Source organism: Macrotis lagotis, chromosome 7 (genome assembly GCF_037893015.1).
Source record: "Macrotis lagotis isolate mMagLag1 chromosome 7, bilby.v1.9.chrom.fasta, whole genome shotgun sequence".
NCBI lineage: Eukaryota > Metazoa > Chordata > Mammalia > Peramelemorphia > Peramelidae > Macrotis > Macrotis lagotis.
Genome location: NC_133664.1, coordinates 62,532,006 through 62,554,518, shown reverse-complemented (window position 1 = coordinate 62,554,518; position 22,513 = coordinate 62,532,006). Strand labels below are relative to the sequence as shown.

General features: G+C 38.7%; 1 protein-coding gene and 1 long non-coding RNA gene across 4 annotated transcripts in view; both read right to left on the bottom strand.

The window, feature by feature from the left end:
• Nucleotides 1-22,513, bottom strand: part of LOC141492581 (uncharacterized) — a 115,624-nt gene that overhangs the window by 4,307 nt on the left and 88,804 nt on the right. The window contains exons 4-5 of one of the 3 annotated variants that reach the window (XR_012469968.1): nt 3,337-3,398; nt 1,815-1,903 (exon numbers count right to left, since the gene is read on the bottom strand). This is a non-coding gene — a long non-coding RNA (uncharacterized LOC141492581). The remainder of the gene's footprint in view (nt 1-1,814; nt 1,904-3,336; nt 3,399-22,513) is intronic. The other 2 variants (XR_012469969.1, XR_012469970.1) reach the window with 2 other exon arrangements.
• OTUD1 (OTU deubiquitinase 1) lies at nt 20,623-21,782 on the bottom strand. Its single transcript, XM_074195070.1, has one exon. The coding sequence runs from the start codon at nt 21,757-21,759 to the stop codon at nt 20,623-20,625; it is 1,137 nt and encodes a 378-aa protein (XP_074051171.1). The 5' UTR covers nt 21,760-21,782.

Sequence of the window (22,513 nt, the reverse complement as noted above, 5' to 3'; positions counted from 1 at the left end):
ACACTTAATAATTACTTAGCTGTGTGGCCTTGGGCAAGCCACTTAACCCCATTGCCTAGCAAAAAAAACCTAAAAAAAATTAAGTAAAACTAATAGAACAGTGATTTCATTTGAAAATATATGTAACACTTTACAGTTATGGCACCCCACATTTCAAAAACTACTGAAAAAATGGAAAACATTAGATTTAAACCAACACCTCACACTTTTTTCAAAGATTGGCTACAAATGGATTCAGGACCTAGAGTTAATCTTATAATTAAACTGCAAACATGGAAAAAATTACTTGTTAGATCTTTGGTTAAGAGAAAAGTTCATAACCAAACAAGGAAAAGAGAGGATAGAAGAAGTTAAAATGGGTAATGTTGATTATATAAAATTTAAAAGTTTTTCCTTAAATCTAATAAAATCTGATACAAGGAAATAATTATTTGAGGAAAATACTTGCAATAAGTTTCCCTGATAGAGGTCTCATTTCTAATGTTTATAAATAACTGATTAAAATTTATGAGAGAAAGAATCATTCTCCTTGAGACAATTGGTCTAATGATATGAATAGGTAGTTTTCAAATGAGAAAATCTAGTCTATGTATAACCATTTGAAAAGATGCTCTAAAATTATTACTGAGAGAAATACAAATTAAAAGAATTCTTAGATTCTATCCCACATCCAACAGAGTGCCATAGATGACCAAAAAAAGTGCAGTAATAAATATTGGAAGATGCGTAGGGAAAAAATATTGATGCCCTCTTGGTGGATCTGTGAATAGATATAAATATTCCAGAAAGCAATTTGAAATTATACACACAAAAAAAATTACTAACAGTATGTGCCCTATGACTGAGCTATGCCAGTGTTAGGGCTATACTCACAAGAGATCAAAGAAAGAGGAAAGGTCCTTTGTGTATTTTATTTATTTATAGCAGTTCTTTTTGTGATGACAAAAAGCTTGCAGTGATATAAAGGTGATAGATATTATTTTGTTGTGAGAAATAAACAAAGATGATTTTATTTGGTTTTTTGGGGGGGGTTGGAAGTAAAGATGATTTTAAAAAGAAATGCAAAGACATGAATTTATGACTACAGAGTAAAGTAAGTAGAATGAGAACAATTTATACTGTAACATCAATATTTTTTTAGGTTTTCTTTTTTTGCAAGGCAATGGGGTTAAGTGGCTTGCTCAAGGCCACACAGCTAAGTAATTATTAAGTGTCTGAGACCGGATTTGAACCCAGGTACTCCTGACTCCAGGGCTGGTGCTTTATCCACTGTGCCACCAAGCCACCCCAACATCAATATTTTTAAATGAATAATGTTGATTTCTATAAAATGATGAAGAATAAAATATGCAGATATAGGTGTTTGCTCTTGGTTCCATGTAAATTCTTTAACAAATCCCACAATATCTTTGCAGGGCTTTGGAGGATCAAGGCAAAATTGCAGGAATATCCAAGGAAGTTCAATTGCTTTGAGTGAATAAAAATTAATGGTCACTTATAAGGGCTTAGTTGAAGTAAATATATTGAATAGCAGTTAACTGGACCAAGATCAAGTATAGTGGCTTGTTGTTATAGGGAAGGTAATAAAAGTAATAAAACACTAAGAAATGATCAAATAAAATCAAAAGAAGGAAGAGAATGTGAAACATCTCATTAGAAAAACAACTGACTCAGAGAACAGATTAAGAAGAGACAATATGAGAATTGTTGGATTACCTGAACATTATCATGAACAAAAGAGTATGGATAAAGAAATTTGGAGAAATGATTAAGGAAATTAGGACTAGAGAGTATATAAAAATGTCACCAATTACCATCTGAAAGAGATCACATGATGAAAACTCACAAGAACATTGTAGTCAACTTTTGAAGCTTCCCGACCTGGAAAAAATATTACAGGACCCTGGGGAGGGAAGAGATTTAAATACTATGGAACTATAGTCAAGAGAGCATAAAATGTAGGAGCTTCTACATTAAAAGACTTTTACTATGCCACCAAATCCTGACTTCATCCTAATTTCCTTATTACTGGTGGGAACAGTTCTAGCCTTCTGGTCATCTAGACTCACAACTTAGGTATCATTCTCACTCTCTCTCCACCCACCCACCCCCGTATCCCCATCTGTTGCTGAGTTCTATTGTTTCTACATTTATAACACATTTCATATATGCCATTTCTCTCCTCTAACTGCTACAACCCTGGTGTAGATCCTCATCACCTCATTCCTGGATTATTGCAATTGTCTTCAAATTGTTCTCCCTCAAGTCTCTCCCCACTCCAATCCATCCTCCACTTGGCTGTTAAACTAATCTTCCTAAAGCATATATCTAACCATGTCAGCCCCCTACACTTTCAGTAAGCTTCAAATACTCCCTATTGCCTCCAGGATCAAAAAGAAATTCTCTGTTTAGCTTTTAAAGTCCTTCATGATCAGTACCCTTCTTATCTTTCCTATCTTCTTCTATCTTACTCCCTCTTTCTTCAGCTTCCCATCTATTCCATGATCCAGGACACTGACCCCCTCACTATTCTTTACATTGAACACTTAATATTTCCTAGCCCTTTACTGTTCCACATGGCTGGAATGCTGTCCATCCTCATCTTCATCTTCTGGCCCCTTTGCTTGCCTTCAAGTATCAGTTATAATTTCACCTTCTACAAATTCTATAATTTCCCAGTTGCCTTTAATGCTAGTAGTGCCTTCCCTCTTGGTCATCTCCAATTATCTTTTTTACAGTTATCTTTTGTATTTTCAGTTGTCTTAAAGTTGTCTCCCCCCACCCTGATTAAATTGTGAGCCATTTGAGAGCAGGGACTGGTTTGTCTTGTTTTATTTTACTTAGCACAGTGCCCAACACAGCAGATGCTTAATAAATGCTCATTGATGTGATATGTATAAAGTAGGAGATGGTCTAAAACTAACAGTTCTGGGTCATGAGAATCCATACAAACAAAAAAACTTCTGGAATTTGGTCCATAGGTTTTAATCATCTGCCTTCCTTCTATGCACTGGCATCTAGCCTACTGATATAACCTAAGGATCCTGGGACATTGCCATCCAACCTTCTGAAGAACACTTTGGACTTCTAGATCCTTCCATTTGCTTCACAACTTAGTTTTATGTTTTTGTCTCCCCTGATTCTAGTATGAGGTCCTTGGAACAGGGACTGACTCAATTTTTCTATTTGCCTCCCTAGCTTAGAATATCATATGCCCTTTTTATTCATATATTTTCTTCTTTTCCACTTTTCCCTTATCATTTTTTTATTTCTTTTATTTCTCTTAATTAATACATAAGGGAAGTTATCACCATGTAAAGAAATTCTTTTTCTTACCTTTACTTGGCACCAAATGATCATTTCCTCCTTCTAACCCTGTCACAAGCCTATTCCAGATTCTGTATGTGGGGAGAAACAAAGAAAGATTAAGGTCAGAGGACACAAGTTATTGGTTGTGGGAAAAATTCTGAAACAAAGAGTATAAGCTAGCTTATACTAAGTTCATGGGAAAATGAGAATCACATCAGTAGAATAACAGAAATTGACTCTAACAAGAAAGTTTGAATCTTTTAAGAATCAATTTGTAAAGGAATGGTTAGGAAAAACTGAAAGACTAAAGTATCATTTAAATTTAAACAAATTCAGAAAGCATAAATTTTCTTTTTCTCTATTGAAAGATTCACCTAGACTACAATGGATAATTTTAGTTTTGTTCCATGATCTCATGATCAGAATTAGGAAAATTACTGAGTCTAATAAAATATATCACTTGCAATTGTTTATTTCTTTATTTTGTTTCTAAGAGTACACAAATGTTATTTTATTGTATTATCATTTAACAGTTTTTATTTAATAATGTTACTAGTCAACCAAGTATTTTCTCAAAAGGCAAATGTAAGATGTACTGAGTCTTATTTGGCTGATACTCTTCACCCTTGAGTGGAGTGAACCAAAGTGCTTGACATTTGCAAATATTTAATTAGAAAGGGTTCATTTAATTTCTTCCAAAGTTAATTTTACAATATAATCAAATCAATTTCAAGCTTTTTCTTTTAGAAAATCTGAATCATGAAACCACTCATGAATTACAAAAACTAAAAACTTAAAGCCTCATATCAAGACAAATTTGCATTAACTATTTTTTATTGAATCAACTGAGAGTCACGAGACTTTGAGATGCCAAGAGAACAAGTTTAGGCTGCCAACTCAGAGGATAAATTCAGAGGAGATTGTAGATGTCAGAGTTAGTTCACAGATGTCTTTGGAGATGGTTCATTTTCAAAACTTGCTTTAACTGACCAAAAAATAAATCACCACCATAGAGGGACTAACACATTAAGGTAAATTTCAAAATATGAATCCATAGAGGAAAGTACATTCATTTTCATTCCAAAATACAGCACACAGTGAGTCAGGAGATAAATTATAGACATAGGAATACAGTTATCTGGTTGATTAGATATATTCCAATATTGTCTTCTACAGAGGACTTGGTTTCAAGATCTGCTTCTGACACTTACAATCCATATAGTCTTGGACAATTCATTTAATATCCTTTATTTTCACCTTCCTCACCTGAAAAATGAGAAATTTAGAGTAAATGCTATCTGTTCTCTTTTCCCTCTGAAATTGAGATCTTATCAATTGGACCAGATAAAGTAATATAAATATAAAATCAAGTGCCAAATGTTTTAGGAAATAAATTATAAATAAAAAGGACTTATTCTTCACCCTCAAAAAATATTCTCACTACAGGAATCAAAAGGTTTGTTTTTTTACATGTCAATATTTTATTTGTTTTCCAATTATATACAATAATAGTATCTACCTGTCATTTTTGTAAGGTTTTGAATATTACAATTCTTCCCCCCCCCACAGAAGGCTGTCTGATAGTCTTTACATTGTTTCCATGCTATACACTGATGTAAATTGAATGTGTTGTAAGAGTAAACATGAATAAACATACCTGCCCCCAAGAAGATGAGAAATCTCAAGAATAGAGAGAGAGAGAGAGAGAAAAATGTACTTCAGTCTGTGTTCAGATTCCAATGGCTCTGTCTCTGGGGTGAGTTGTCTTCTTTATCATAAATCCAGCAGAGTAATTGCTTCAATATTTTTCCCACAGTTGCTATTACTAGCTGTATCTCCACTCTATTCCTCACCACTCTCATTTATTCTATTCTCTCTCTCCTTTCATCCTGGCCCTGTCCAAAACTGTATTGAATCTGAGTACCCTCTCCTTTGATCTTCTCTCTCTTCTATCACCTATTCTCCCCTTCCCTCCCCCATTCCCCCTTATCCCATCCCTTTCTTCTCATTATTCTCTAGAGTAAGATAGATTTCCTCACCCTATTAAGTGTGTATATTATTTCCTCTCTGAGCCATTTCTGATGAGAATGAAGGCTCACTCATTCCCCCTTGCCTTCCCCCTTTCCATTCCATTGAAAAAGCTTTTTCTTGACTCTTATGTGAAATTTCTTAGCTTCTTCCTCTTTATCTCCTTTCCCTTCCTCCCAGTACTTTTCTTTATTACCCATTGGCTCCATCTTTTTACTATATTATACCATTATATTCTGCTCCTTCCTATGTCTCATCTATATATGCTCCTTCTAAAAGTTCTTATAAATGAGAAAATTCACATGAGTTATCAATATCCACTTCCCATGCAGGAATACAAACAGTTCAATATCATTAAGTTCCTCATAGTTAGTCCTTCCCATCCAGCCCCTCTATGGTTCACCAGAGTCCTGTACTTGAAGATCAAACTTTCTGTTCAGTTCTGTTTGTTTCAATAGGAAAGTTTGAAAGTCCCCTGTCTCATTGAAAATCCATCTTTTTCCCTAAAAGAGGATGTTCAGTTTTTCTGGGTAGTTGATTCTCAGTTGTAAACCAAGATCTTTTGCCTTCTAGAATATCATATTCCAATTCCTATGAGCCCTTAATGTAGATGCTTCCACATCCTGTGTAATCCTGACTATAGAGCCTCAGTAGTTGAATTGTTTGTTTCTGGCAGCTTTTTAGAATTTCTCCTTGATTTGGGAGTTTTGGAATTTGTCTATAATATTCCTAGAAGTTTTTCTTTTGGAAAATCTTTCAGGAGGTGACTGGTGAACTCCCTCAATTTCTATTTTACCTTCTGCTTCTAGGATTTCAGGGCAATTTTGCTGTATTATTTCTTGAAAAATGAAGTCTAAGCTCTTTTCCTAGTCATAACTTTCAGGTAGCCCAATAATTTTTAAATTATTTCTTCTGGATCTGTTTTTGAGGTCAGTTGTTTCTCCAATGAGATATTTCACATTTTCTTCTAATTTTTGGCTTTTTTGGAAGAGTTTTATTTCTTGCTGATTTGCAAAGTCATCAGCTTCCTTTAGTTCCATTCTGCATTTGAAGGAGCTATTTTCTTCAGAGAGCTTTTTTAGCACCTTTTCCAGCTGACCAATTCAGCTTTTTAAGGCATTCTTATACTCATTTGCCTTTTGTTTTGCTTTTTTTCCATTAGGCCTAAACTGTTTTTTAACATATTATTTTCCTCCATATTTTTTGTATATCTTTCACCAAGCTACTGATTTGGTTTACATGATTTTTCAGCATTGCTCTCGTTTCTCTTCCCAATTTTTCTTCCATCTCCCTTAATTGATTTTCAAAGTCTTTTTATGAGCTTATCTATAGTCTGAGCCCATTTTTTATTTCTGTTGGAGGTTTTAGATATGGGAGCTTCAATTTTGTCATCATTTGAGTATGTGTTTTGATTTTCCATGGGATTAAAGTAATTCTATGGTCCTTTTTCTTGTTTAATCATTTCCTCAGCCCAAGACTAATTTACAGCACTTCCAAGGCTTTGGAGTTTTTTTTAGGGGGGGACACCCCACTGGGACCCTTTTTCCTCTAAGGTCTTATTCTCTCTTGCCTGTGCTTTGATATGTAGATGACCCCTGTACTTCCCTCTGCCCTGGATTCAGCTTGGCTACTTAGTATGGAAGCCCAAACTGCAATCTATATCTGAATGTAGGCAAGGGAGAGCAGAGAAATCTCTGCAGTCTTCCCTGTCCCTTTACTGTCTCTGGGGCTGCAGGCTTCTTTCTCCAGATTCTTTCTCCAGATTCTGCCACCAGTGCTCCTCACTCCACACTCATTCTAGTGTAGCAGAGTTCTCTCCCTGACCCTTCAAGCTGTTGCCAGTGATCTCTGGGCTGGGCTGAGTTGCGCTGTGGCCATGGCTTTTTTCCCAACCACCAGTCCTGGTGAAACACACCTTTCCCGCAGAACTTCTAAGTTATCTTGGACTGGGAAAATGTATCACTCAGTCTTTCTGTGCGTTCTGCTTCTCTAAATTTTGGCTAGAGTCATCATTTGTTGGCTTTTGGAACTGGTGGAGGGGGGAGGAGTTCACGGGAAATGCTGCCTTCATGCCACCATCTTGGCTCTGCCCTATATATTAAAAAGGTTCATTTTTTAAAAGACTTTCTCCCCAATTACATATATATTTCCAATATTCATTTTTGTAAAATTTTCTCCATCCCTTCATTTCATCTCCAAGACAGCAAACAATCTAATGTTATATATTAGAGAAAGACACATGATAGATAGATCAAGCTAAACATATTTTCATATTCATCATGCTGAGAAGAATCGGAACAAAAAATCTTTTCAGGATTTTCTGGAATTTACCTGCTCATCATTTCTTATAGAACAATAGTATTCCATTATATTTATATAGCACAACTTATTCAGCTTTCCCCTCAATTTCTCATTCTTTACCACCACAAAAATACCTGCTATGAATATTTTTGTATATTTGAATCTTTTTCACAAATGTCTGGGATATAGGCCTAATAGTGGTATTGCTGAATCAAAGGTTTTATGGCTCTTTGGATATAGTTCCAAATTACTCTCCAGAATGGTTGAATCAGATCACAACTCCACCATTAATGCCCATTAGTGTATTAATGTCCAGTTTTTCAACATCCCCTCCAATATTCGTCATTTCCCTTTTCTGTCATCTTAGCTAATCTAATAGATCTGAGTTATACCTCAGAATTCTTTTAATATGCATTTCTCTAATCAATAGTGATTTAGAGCATTTTTTATATGACTATAGAGAGCTTTAATTTCTTCATCTGAAAACTGTCTGTTCATATCCAATGACTGTTTATCAATTGGGGAATGACTCGTATTCTTGTATATTTGACTCAGTTCTCTGTGTAACTTAAAAATGATGTTTATCCTATGTTTCCAAGAATACCACAACACCAAGGTGGTGATGTCATGACAAGCACAGGAATTGGATGTGAATGAGGAGGATGCTGAGCCAAATCATCAGTCTCACGTTCTCTTCCATAACCATCTGGGTCCAGCAGCCAGATGTGAATCGTGACAACTGGAGATGGCCCTGAATATGAGGCAATCATGGTTAAGTGTCTTGCCCAAGGTCACACAACTAGTACAAGTCAAGTATTTGAGGTGGATTCAAGCTCTCATCCTTCTGACTCCAAGGCCAGTGCCCTATCTACTGCATCATAGTTGCCTCAACTTATGAGGTCTTTATCAGAAACACTGGCTATAAAAATTCTTTCCCAGGTTTTTGCTTTCCTTCTAATCTTGGCTAACCTTTTAAATTTAGTATAATAAAAATTATTCATTTTGTGTTTTATATTGTTCTTTATCTTTTGTTTGTTTATAAATTCTTCCCCTCTCACAGATCTGACAGATCAACTACTACTTGCTTTCTTAATTGGCTCTATATGTGTATGTATAGTGTAAGATGTTGGTCTATGCCTACTTTCTACCATACTATTTTCCAGTTTCCCCAGCTATTTTTGTCAGTGAGTTCTTATCCCAAAAGTTGGAGTCTTTGGGTTTATGAAACTGTAGCTTATGCAGTTTTTTTACCACATTGTCTTGTATACCTAATCTATTCCACTGATCCACCACACTATTTCTTAGCCAATATGAAATATGATTCCCACTTTACAAAATAGTTTAGAACTAGTATGGCTAGGCCACCATCCCTTGCATTGTTTTCATTAATTCTCTTGATATTTTTGACCTTTTCTTCTTCCAGATAAATTTTATTATATTTTCTAGTTCCATAAAATATTTTTAGTAGTTGGATTGGCATGGAACTGAATAAGTAGATTAATTTAAGTAGAATTATCACTTTTATTATATTAGTTCAACCTACCCAGGAGCAATTGATATTTTTCTGATTGTTTAGATCTGACTATATTTGTGTGAAAAGTATTTTGTAACTGTATTCATAAATATATATATAGTGTATATCTACTATATATATGTGTATATGTACACACACATATAAATTATATAAACATATATACACAAACACACACAAATATATATATATATAATATATATATATATATATATATATATTTGCAATTGGTTAAGGAAGAAAAAAACAGAGGAAGTAGATTGATTTGTATTTATCTACAAAAACACCATCAAGGGGCGGCTAGGTGGCGCAGTGGATAAAGCACTGGCCCTGGAGTCAGGAGTACCTGGGTTCAAATGTGGGCTCAGACATTTAATAATTACCTAGCTGTGTGGCCTTGGGCAAGCCACTTAACCCCATTTGCCTTGCAAAATCCTACCAAGAAAAAAACACTATCAAGTAAACAAATGTTTAAGTTGAAAGTATTTCTTCTTGATCTGTTCACTCCAATAAAGGGGTGTGTGTGTGTGTGTGTGTGTGTGTGTGTGTGTGTGTGCATATATATACTTACTTGCTACTTTTTATCAGCCAAACACCAAATTTGCCTCTATTATGCAAAACAATAGGACTTGATACCTAAAAGACAAACTTGAGCCAGAAATATAGAGATGAAAGAATATGATTTTTAAATGAAATAGAAGTAGGTTCTGTAGTACAATATGTACTACTTTATTTCCTTTTCCTATTTTTTCCTGTCCTTTTCAGTCTTTCCTTGCATACACTGTAACCAGACAAACAATAAAGGTCAGACTGTTTCCAGCACAGTCATAATGCATGGAACAAAATCTCCAGTTAGAAAAGGAAAAGCAGAGCATTCACACAGGAGACCAGGGCAGCATAAAGGAATGAATAGGAAAGGATGTGAGGAATAAAAGGTAGTGTCTAAAAGAGGAAATATTTTTTATTGAGAACTTGAGAACTTTTCATGTTTAGTTTATTTGTTATTATATTGGAACAAACTGGCATTTTTATTGGAGGCTAGTATGAAGAATCACATCCTTTCATAAAGGAAGTGGATTGTATCAATCTTTTCAAAGAACTGGTAAAGATTAAAAGGAGATAAAAGCTGCTCATAGGGTTCAGTAAAATTTCTAAATAACTTTCTTTGCAAGTGAACCATTGTATATTTATTATATGTAATTCCATGATCTGTGAGTCACCCTTTTGACACCGGCAATCTTATAAAATACTTCCATATACTAAAGTAACAAAACCTATATGCATTCTCATTTTCTTTTTTTCACAAGGTTTAAATGCTAAAGCAATTTCTATGTAGACATTACACATCGTATATGATCTACACAGATACAATCTTTTCTTTAATCATCATTATATGCATTGGTACTGTTTCCCCCCTCCTAAAACTGGTCATGATCAAACCAATTCTTCCATAATAAAGACCTTGCAAAGAAGTTCTCTACATAGAAATGTCCCACATCCAACAGAATTCTTTGCCTTCTTCCTCCTACAGTAAATTCATTTACTGGAACACTTTCTATAAGGAATCTGCAGTGATCAGCTTTTGAGTCACAGGCCTTGTTTCCCTTTCTTTAAAGAGCTAACTACTATTTCCTCTTTGTTAGGCTTTTTTTTCCTATGGTGGCAAAAGCTCTGAATTGACAGCTAACTCCAAACTGCCTGCCTGTATTCTTCCATTTAACTAGTGGCATTTCCTTCTTTTTTTATTCTTGTTACATCATCAGCATAGCTCATGTTTCACTGTAAGAGCTAGCTGAAACAAATAGCATGAATGTTTCCTGTTTGTCATTAGAACTGAAAGCCTCATTTGAGTTTATTTTACAAACTGGCAGTCCTGGTGTTATGTGACACATTGGTATAAATTTCCTTCACAATTGTTTGTTTTGGGAACCGCCTTTTCTGTCCCCCTGATAAGAGAAGAAACACAACTACCCCGTCAATCTCTAAAATTACTCAAACCAAGAACTGAAAAGGAGGGTGGATTTAAATCGGTTATTACTCCCCAACAATATCATCATGGTTACACCTTTATAAACACTCAGTATCAGTAGGCACTTAAATCTGGTTTAGCAAAAGGCAGGTTTTAGTTCAGTTTCAACTAATTTAGATGCTTGAGTATTAACCACTGCTTCTAATATATTCTTCCTCAAATTCCTAATTTAAACTCTTTGTAAAAGTAAACCAAAGCATTAGTGCCTTTTTGTGTCCCATACCCACTATCCTAGGCACTATCAGAAGAAAAAGAACTTAGAAAAACCATAGGTTTTTAACATGTTAATAGGGGAAGAGATGTCAGAAGTGGGGAGGTAACTATTTCCATATAAAGAAATGCATCTGAAAAAGGAGAGGAAAATGGTTACATCAGTATTGATGTTATATATCTGAACAAAGCATTTTCATTTGAAAAGGCTTCTTGAAAGAAATGAGAATGGACTAATAAAAGGCACTCTAATTAATCTAATGATTGAAAGGAAACAGTATATTGTGGTTTAGAAATAAAAAGCTAATTGGCATGATTCTGAAAGAGTATAGTCATAGAAGTATAGTAGAAGAGGGTAAAAGAAGAGTAGCAAATGGGCAATGGCAGATGAGTCAGAACTTTGACAAGGAATGATCATAGGATCATAGTTAAGAGCTGCAAAAAAACGTGGAGTCCATCTAATCCAATCCCCCTCATTTCCCAGCTGAGGAAACAGTCCCAGAGTGGTTGTGACTTGCCCAAGGTTAGACAAGGAGTGAGTGACAAGCAGGTTAACAATATGGATTCTTTAACCTCATAATCAGTCTCTTTCTACTACATCATGAACCTGATGGAGTATAGGAAGTAGCTATCCATTTGTATCTTAACAGACACAGTAACACAGTAACATCTTTAAAACTTTTACTCCACCTAATAATTTCAATTATGTGAACCAGTAAAGAACATGGAAGTTGCAAAGGCCTTTGAGGAACAAAAATAAAATGGTAGGTGCCACAGAATACATGTAAACTCTCAATTGCTTTATTCATTGTAAAGTCCCTTCACTTTAAACTGATTCTCTCTACAGATACTATTATAACAAGGTTGGTTTTACAATTATTGGCAATTAGAGGCAATGATTTATTTAGAATGGAGAGAGGGAAGGTAACACTAAGAATGGCTGCATGGAGAGCTACAAAAAGTGACATCTGTCACCATGAGCAAAGAGGAAACACAAGAACTCAAAAAAGTAGTCAGAGATCAAAGTCCAAGGGTAAATAGGTCTGTGCACCTGTGCACTTCAACAAATCTTGAAGACAGCAATGTCTTACAGAAGATTATAAAAATTTTCATGAGATCCCTGAAAATAAAAGGTTGTTAGGTTATGAATGGAGAATGTCCTACATGTCATATAATCAGAAAATGTCCATCAAAATGGCTAAATTCTTTCTGCATTCCAGAACTTAGAGAATTCATTTTCTTCCCTTATGATGCTAAATTGATCAAAAAGAATTTTTTTAGGTTTTTTTTTGCAAGGCAAACAGGGTTAAGTGGCTTGCCCAAGGCCACACAGCTAGGTAATTATTAAGTGTCTGAGACTGGATTTGAACCCAGGTACTCCTGACTCCAAGGCCGGTGCTTTATCCACTATGCCACCTAGCTGCCCCCAAAAAGAATTTTTAATCACTTTCTCTATGTTAGACATCTAGTTAAACACTAGACACAAAACAGAAATACAAAAGTAAAATAATGCCTGTCTTCAGGAAGCTTAGAATATAACAATATATACAATATATTATATAACAATATATTAGATATAATATAACCATATATTAACAATATTAACAATAACAATATAACAATACATTAGAATATAACAATAAATGAGTTGTCATTCTAAAGTCATATACTCTCACAATGATTAAATAATATTGTGCCTTTTCCATATGAAAATGCCATTGTATTAGTTGTTACAATAGTGGGGATAGTTAAGCATTAATTTGTTTTGGCATCATATTCCATAGCATATATTTATAATACAATTGACTGTATTTAAGGATGTTGGTATTGAACACAGTAAGCCCAGGTAATAAATACTTTAAAAAATACATGATTTCATTGGCATTGGTATCACCTGTGGACCACAACCCTCCATATCTGTATTTTTTTCAATCAGATTTCCTCACAGATATCCTTTTGAGAATCTACTCAACATGTTAGAGGTCCTCTTCTTTTGGTATTTCAGGAGTTAATTGAATGAGTTGACCATATGTGGGATCCTTTTCCCCTTCTACTTTAGGGAGGGAAGAGGCAAGGGTGGTGAGGAAATTGGATCTCTCTTTCTCAGTCTGGCTGGCATTGCAGTTTAATCTCATTGGTGATAGCAACAGTAAAACAAAAATCAACCTGGTATAAACCATGATGGGAGCTTTGACCTGTCCCATGTCTGATTTGGGTCAATTGGCTAATGTGATACACCCTGACCTCCAACCATAGTGGTGATCTTCCTTTGGTGTCAGATTTAGTACTAGCATTTCTTTGTTCAGCTTTAGGTCCACAGCAGCTCTGAAGTCCCAAGTCTAATTAATGCACTGGTTTTGACCTCCTCCCCACCCCTAGCAGGGATTTCAAGTTTTTGCCTCCACACCCAGACAAATCTCATTCTTTTTAACTTGTAGGTTTACCTCTTTGTCCACTTATGCAATCTTGTCAATAATCTAGAAACTGGTCCATAAACACAGTTCAATTCACAGGCTCAGTCTACCACCAGGCCCTAAACAACGAAGTAAAGAAAATGGACAAAAGCATGCTTCAAACTACTAAGAATTCCTTTGCAACAAGGCCATGGGGAAGAGAACAAATGAATTTGGAATGGGTGTAGTTTTCCTAACAAGTCACAGCAAGTCCCTGTGACCTAGACAAAGTACTTTCAAAATCACTTTCAGTTACTAAGTTACTTTAAAAATAATTTGGCTTAATTCTGAAAATGATTTGCCCTTAACGAATCAGGATCACTCTTTTAGATGATAGCATAAAGATGAAATATATGGTAAAGATGAGATTTCTATCCATCCCTGACTTAGAAAAGGCCCTCCAATGTTTTCAAAAGAACATTCTTCCATTTGTAATCTCTAGGATTACTCTTCGAACAGTTTCCAACATTCTTGAGGTTGCAACACCCTCTCATGTGTTTGATTTCACAACATTCTCCACCTGAAAGTTCTATATGTCTTACACTTTGAAAAATAGAGTTAATTTTCTTTGGAAAATTCCAAATTTTTATTTTTAGATATCAGAAACATATCAGAAAACCAGGAATGGGAATCGAAGTTTGACATAATGAGGGAAAAGTTTCTTTAGATTAGCAGGTGAACGACATTTATTCTTGGCCAATACATTTATCTAAATTATGAAACAACTTTAAAAAGTAATTCATTAGACTGTGGACATATCAGTATGCTCTAGAAGAGTTTTCAGAGTTTGACCATATTCTAATCCCTTCAGCAATGAATTAACACTTAAATTTAAGTAGAGTAGCAGGATTATTTCAAGAGCCGTTTTTTCAATGCAACAATCATTAAGAAAACACTTCAATATGGCAATTTTCCCAAAATGAAGAGGCTAACTAGTTTAAGGTGTTGAATAAGAACATAGGTCCCCTTTATAAAATGCACTTGTCTCAGAATTCCTATTGGGCAGCCTCAGAGGGGTTTGTCTACTGTTCTCTATCAGTTTCAAAATCAACAGGACTCAAAACTCAAGCCTTTTTATTTTCTAGTCCTTTGCACTACACAATACAGGCATACCTTACTCTATTGTATTTTACTTTATTGCACTTTGGAAATACTGTGGGTTTTTTTTTTTACAAATTAAATATTTGAGGCAAGTCGGTGTCAAGCAAGTCCATTGTTGCCATTTTTAAAACTGCTTGTGCTCACATTGTGTCTGTGTCATATTTTGGTAATTTTGGCAATATTTCTAAGTTTTTTTATGGAGCAGATAGGTGGTGCAGTGGACAGAGCATTGACCTTGGATTCTGAAGGACCAGAGTTGGAATCTAGTCTCTGACACTTGACTCTAACTAGCTGTGTTACTTGGACAAATCACTTAACCCTGATTGCCTCACATCCAGGTCCATCTTCAGTCCTCCTGATTCATATCTGGTCCCTGGCTCTGGAGGAGAAAGTGAGGCTTGTGACATAGCACAGCCTCCCTCACTCAAATCTAATTCATGTGCCTCTCATGGCATCACCTCCCTGATGTTGTGGTCTTCTTCAAAGGAAGGACAAAATGATTAACTTTTTCATTATAATTTTATCTCTTCTGGTGATCTATAATTAGTGATCTTGATGTTACCATTGTAAATGTTTTGGGGTACCACTAACCAGGTCCATAAAAGACAGTGAATTTAATCGATAAATTGTTGTACATTTTCTGACCACTCTAGCAATCAGCCATTCTCTATCTCTCTCCCTCTCCTTGGGACTCCCTATTCTGAAAGATACAACAATATTGAAATTAGGCCAGTGAAAAACCCTACAATGACATCTAAATATTCAACTGAAAAGAAAGGTCAATCAATGTTCAAACATAAGACATTGCCACAGTCACTCCAATCTTCACCAACCACCATCCTGATCAGTCAATAACCAATAGGCATGACTCTTTCATCAGCAAAAATATTAGGATTCACTGAAGGCTCAGATAATGGTTGACAGTTTTGCAATAAACTATTTTTAAATTAAGGTATATAGTTTTAAACTTAATACTACTGCATACTTAATAGACCACAATATAGAGTAAACATAATTTTTCAATAACCTGAGAAACCAAAAAAGAAATTCACGTGACTCAATTTATTGTAGTGATCTGGAACCAAACCTATAGTATCTCCAAGGAATGCCCATATTGTCTAATGTTTTGAGCTCATTGTTTGTTATTTTGTATATACATATTGCAATTCACAAAAATATGACTCAAATTTTAAAATTTTTAATTAAAAGAATGTGAACAGGCAAATGCTTACGTAAGATAGCCAAAAGAGTAAAACAAACATTTATGGGGTATCTACTGTGTAGCAGGCATTGTGCTGAGCACCTTACAAATATTTTCTCATTGGATCCTCACAGCAATGCTGGCTATTCTACAGTCAAGAAAACTGAGGCAGAGGTTAAATGACTTGCCCAAGGTCATGCAGTTTAAACATGTCTGGTTCTGAATTAGAATTCAAGTCTTCTTGAGTTCAATCAATGCTCTAGCCATTTGACCACCTGTCTTTTGATTTTTAAAAAATGTAAGCAGAATATGGCAAAGTAATATTAAAAAATAACTGAAGGACTAACCTATTGAGTATTATAAATACTCAAATTAACTAGACAAGATGTTATCCACCTCCTGAAGAAAAATTGATAAATAGAAAGTATACATAGTATGGTCATATGCATATATACATACATACATGTATGCATGTATATATACATATGTGTATTTATATACATCCATATGTAAAATAGTGGTCTTCTTTAATGCAGGGTGAGGAGGGAGAAAATGAAATAGCTTGAACTTAAAATATAACCAAAAAAAATAATTTTACAATTGAAATGAATTTTAAAAAAAGAAAAGGTAAATAGACTGCATATATGAACATTTGTCTCATAACATCAGTTTATCTTATTCATGAGACTATATTAAAAACCAAATGTTAATTACTCCTGGAAATATGACCAGGTAATCAGTTCTTAAACCATATGCTACTAACATAACTGTTGGTCACTACAAGTATCAAAAAAATGAAAAATAATTAACATTGTTGGGAAAGCATAACGATATTACTCTTTAATATCGATATCATACTTTTTGAAAAGCATTATGGCATAGTAGATAAAATAAGTTATTATATATATTCAAGGCCAACCTGACATATGGTGACTGTAACTATCAGCAAGTCACAGAAGACTATGATTTGCAGAAGGTGTAGCTCTTGCTTGGCAGAGGAAGTTTACTCATCTCAAAACCAATGGTGTCAAACTCAGACAGAAAGAGATCACTTCAGGCGACATGACTTAGAAAACCACAAATCACCATTATGTTACAATGTATTTTCATTTGTTTTGTTAAACATTTCCCAGTTACATTTTGATATGATTCTAGCTCAAGGAAAAATCTACAGGTCCTGATGGTGACACCTCTGTATACCAATGAGATCACAGGTGCTATGGCCTATCTATTTCCAATTGATCCAATCCAGATATAGAGCTGAAAAGGATGTTAAAATTGAACACCTAGTCCACCACTAAGGGTCAGAGAGGTTATTATTTGTCCAGTGTAGAGGGGCATGTAGTTGACCTGGGATCAAAATCTACCTGGCTTAATTCTTTTTCCTTTTTTTAGATTTTTTTTTCTTTGCAAGGCAAATGGGGTTAAGTGGCTTCCCCCAAGGCCACACAGCTAGGTAATTATTAAGTGTCTAAGATCACATTTGAACTCAGGTACTCCTGACTCCAGGGCCGGTGCTCTATTCACTGCACCACCTAGCCGCCCCCTGACATAATTCTTCATAGTCTTCAGAAGTTCAAGGTTTCTAACACAGTTAATTGTAGCTACCAGAGGTGAAATGATGTATGGAGAGAAAACAAGGCTTAATGATTTCCTTAGAATTGTCTTCCTCCCCATCTCACATTCTATTACTGTGTAGTGATTTACCCGTGAATACACATCCCTCTAACAGAACTTATGCTCCTTTAAGGCAAAGCCTGTCTCCTTTTGCATCTGTACCCCCTAGTGCCTCTTAAAAGATACTTAATGTTTTTTGATTAATAGAAGGGGGAAAGAATGGGTTTTTATTTTAAGAGAGTAAATGATTCAAATCAGACGACTACTAGTGAGCTAGTAAAATACAATGGAAAATGTGTTGGTCTTGGGCATCCTGTCATATGGCCTTAAATTGTTTTAACACAGAGCATGGGCAAGACACTTAACTGCTCAAAGGTTTCATTTCTTCACCTATAAAATGGTCATGTAATTAATTTACAGATTTGTGAGTCTTGAGTAAGACAATCTTCATTCTAAGGTACAAAGTTCCAGGTTAGCTATTATTCCACTCAAAGAAATTCATTCATTAGGGAAAAAAAAGATAAACTAAGGAACTCTGCTAAGATTCCAATTAGCAAGAGATAGAAATAGGGATATTAATATTAGTTTAAACTTTCTCATAACTATAAAGAATTTAACAGCAAATGATCTAAGGAAATAACAATTTCAATATCCAAGTGTTCTATGCAAAAGCCACCAGGGCACTGTACCCACCCCCTTTTTCCTCCTGCTTCTAAAGCTAAAAGACCAAAGACCCAATACTAAAACCAAAATGACAGGTCTGGATTTACTCAAACTCCAGTCTATTAACTATTTACACTGTAAAAACAAGTGAAAAAATATCAACTGCTTTGTCTGTGAAAACAACTAGTTTGATTTCTTTAAAAGGAAGGAGGAGCTGAGGTGGGCAGATGTGAGGAAAAACTAACCGCTTTCTGCAGTTTATTTTTGCTTATGTGTAAGTCAAGCATGAATGAAACATTTCTAAATTCCTAAGATTAAAGAGTTTGGTTATGAGAACTTGGAAAAGAATCATAAACCAGAAATTCCTTTAACTAAAATTTTAAAAAGTCAAAAACCTATATTGAAAATGAAACTATTACACCAATTACCCCAATGCTTATTTATATACCTCCTCCTCTGCTCTGGAGTGCCAAGAGGAATTTAATTGTTCATATGTAGAATTTTCTAGGTAAAAATACTTAAATGTAATAATGGCAGCAATTTGTAACTCTACTTGTAAATTATTTCCTCTCACAGACTTTTTTAATGATTTAGTGGTTGCCAATTATTAAAGAATTTAGTTTTATTACTGCAACAAAGAAAAGTTGTGATTTGTGAAAATGAACCTACCTGAGTCATTATAGAGAGAGGCAAGCCCAGGGTGGTGGACCACTAGTCAGCCTCTGAATCTGGAAGCTTTGAGTTAAAAGTCCCTCCTCTAACAACATACAAAGGCTATGTCCTGTGATATGGTAAAGCAACTTAACCTCAGTGCCCTTGAACAATTAACTCCACACAGATGTGAACTTCCCTGGTGGAGGGCATTTCCTCAATGAGAACTCTCATACCATGTCTGTTTATGAAATCATACAGCAGTCCAAAAAAAAAACATTTTAAAATAGGTTACTAGGAGACAGTAAAATTAAAAGTATGCATTTATTCATTCCATTAGCTGAGAATAGTCCTATTATACAAATACAGTAAAAAGTCAAAAAAATCACAAAATATTACAAAATAAAAAAGTACAAACTGCATTACTTAATAAATATGACTAAAAGTAGTTAAAATTGGAAACAAGATAGCTTTTAAGTTGGAAACGTTTGACCCAGCAAACCAAACAAGCTCTTTTCAGATAGCTTTACATAATACAGGACAATTCCATTTTACCCTTGAAAGTATTTCCAAGGTACAAAGTCAAAAAGATAATATTCTCCTGCCACAATTTAATTGCTGTCAGGGGCATTTATACTGTTACTTTTAAAAATCCCCAAGGTAAAATCAGAGACACTTATTATAAAAGCAGAAGACTATTATCCTGTTAGCATTATTTTATCCTATGTTAAAATCCTATTGTAACAAATGAAAAATAAATAAAACTGAGCACCAGACAATCAGAGGCCACTTTACACAGTAACCAAAGTACAGAATCACTACACCAATGATCGTGGGAACTCAATCAGTCAGAACAAACTTGTTCTGCCCATTTCAACAAAATGTTTTTCCTCTCCTTCATCGCCTTCCCCTCCCCCCCAATAATTTTTTTTTTCCTAAAAGAATCACGAGGTTTCCAATCAAGAAATTCTTCTCATCAAGATGGAATGGATCAATTATCTGGTAACACCAATGACATCAATTTCATTTGAAAGAATAAATGTAAAAAGTTCCAATCCCATAGAGCATAAAAGAACACAAACTCTGTACAAAATAAGCTTTATACAAAGTACTTCTCTGGGTCTATGCCCAAAAGCCATTTGCCAAAATGAGACGTCATAAATGGAGGTACACCGATCTTAAAAAATATTGTGCAAAAATACATTTTTATAGAAAATAGATTACCAGGAATAAACAAATATACACTATGAGAAAATCAGCTTGCAAATGAAGTGGTGCTAAATTTATACAACAAATTATAAATAGCATTAAGACTACTACTCAAGGCTATCGAGAAACATCACTCAGGTGCGCCGCGACCTTCAGCTCTGGAAGAAACAAAACCAAACAAAACAATGTGTTCCACCGAAATGATTAAGGCATCACACCTACAGTAAATCTATTCGCTTCAAAGTGCTGTAACCCTGATCAGAATTAGTGTCGATTCCGGGCGCCCCACCCCGCCCCGACCCCCCCCCACCCCCACCCCTCAGGAGCAGGCGTTCTGCTCGATGTACATTTTGGACAGGGAGATGGCCATGGAGCGCGCCAGCTCCTCGTCCCGCTTCCTCTGCACCTGCGTCTGCTTGCACCAGCTGTCGTACTCGGGGTTGGGGTACGAGTGGTCGAACACGGCGTCGTAGTGCCCGTTGCTGAGCCAGCTCAGCCAGATGCTGGGCCGCAGCGAGTCCTCGGGGCCCAGGTAGTGGATCATGGTGGAGACCGTGGGGCTCTCCAGCCGCCCGCCCGTAGTTAAGTGGATGTTGACGTTCAGCATCTGCCCCATGGCCAGCAGCTCCGGGTAGCCGGCCCAGGCCCCGTCCTGGGCCGCGGCGATGAGGAACTCGCCCACGTCGCCCTCGATCAGCGGCCCGAAGTGGTCCAGGTGGTCGGCGATGTAGTGCACGGTCTGCTCGCGCAGCTCGCGGTGCTGGCTCTGCTCGCCCGACACCGCCTTGCTCACGGCCCGGTACAGGCAGTTGCCGTCGGGGATGATGTGGAAGCGGTACTTGCTGCGCTGCCGCAGGTACTTGTCCTGCCTCTCCACCTCGGCCAGGTACAGGGCCAGCTTCTCGTCCCGGGGCGGCGCGGGGCCCGGCTCGGCGCGGGCCCGGGGCGCCTCCCAGCGCCGGGGGCTGGCCTGGCGGGGCCGGGCGGCCGGGGCCGGGCGCGGCTGGCCGGGCCCGTCCGGGCGGGCGGCGGGCTCGGGCCGCAGCAGCCCCTCCAGCAGCCAGGCGGACGAGGCGCAGCGGCGCGGGGGCTCGGGCGGCCGGGCGGCGGGGCCGCGCTCCGGGCCCGGGCAGCGCGGGCTCGGCGGCGCCGCGGCCGTGCAGTGCGGCGGGGGGGGCGGCGGCGGCGGCGGCGGCGGCGGCAGCGGGGGCTTGCAGGCGGCCCCGGGCCCGGGCCCGGCCCCGGCAGGGGCGGCGGCCCCCGGGGGCACCATCTCGAAGCACGAGGAGAAGGCGGGCATGGCGGCGGCGGCGGCGGCGGCTTCCCGGGGGGCGGCGGCCTCGGGCTCCGGAGCCGGCAGGGAGACCTTGAAGGGGGCGGCGGCCGCGGCGGGCGGGGGCGCGGCGGCGGGGCCCCCCGCGGGGTAGTGGCTGAAGCCCGGGCTGTAGAGCTGCATGGCCGGGCCGCCGCCCGCGCCCCTTATAGGCGCGCCCGGCCCCGGCCGCGGGGCACGCCCTCCGGGCTCCGGGGGCCGCGGCCCGGGCGGAGCCGCCGCCGCTAGAATAGAAATGACCCCAGCGGCATCCCGGGCCCCGCGCCCGGGCTGGTCGGCGTCAGCGGCCGCAAATAGCGCCCGGGCCGGGCCCGCCGAGTCCTGCTGCGCCACGGGGCGGGGGCCGGGGGCGGGAGCGCGGGCCACGGGGCCGCCGCCCCTCGGCCTCGCCCTGCGCGCGCGGGCCGGAGCCGGAGGAAGCCGCCCGGAGGCCCGGGGCGCGTGCGGAGCGGCTCCCCGCCCCCTCCCGCCGCTTGTTTACCTCCGGCCGCGAGGCGCGGTCACGTGGGCACGCTGGAATGTGCGGATCGTGGCCGCGTCTCATTCACCCGCGCCCCCCCCCCCCGCGCTGCGCGCGCGCCCGCGTCCGCGTGCCCCTCCCCCGGCCCGCGCGCCCGTCCCCGCGCGCCCCTCCCCCCGGCCCGCGCGCCCCTCCCCGCGGCCCGCGCGCCCTCCCCCGGCCCGCGCGCCCCTCCCCCCGGCCCGCCCGCCCCACCCCGCGCGCCCTCCCCCCGGCCCGCCCGCCCCTCCCCGCGCGCCCTCCCCCCGGCCCGCGCGCCCCTCCCCCCGGCCCGCCCGCCGCCTTCATTCTCAATGGACTCCGGGGCGGGAGGCCGGCGGCCACCCACGTGACCCCGGGCCTCCCCTCCCCCTCCGC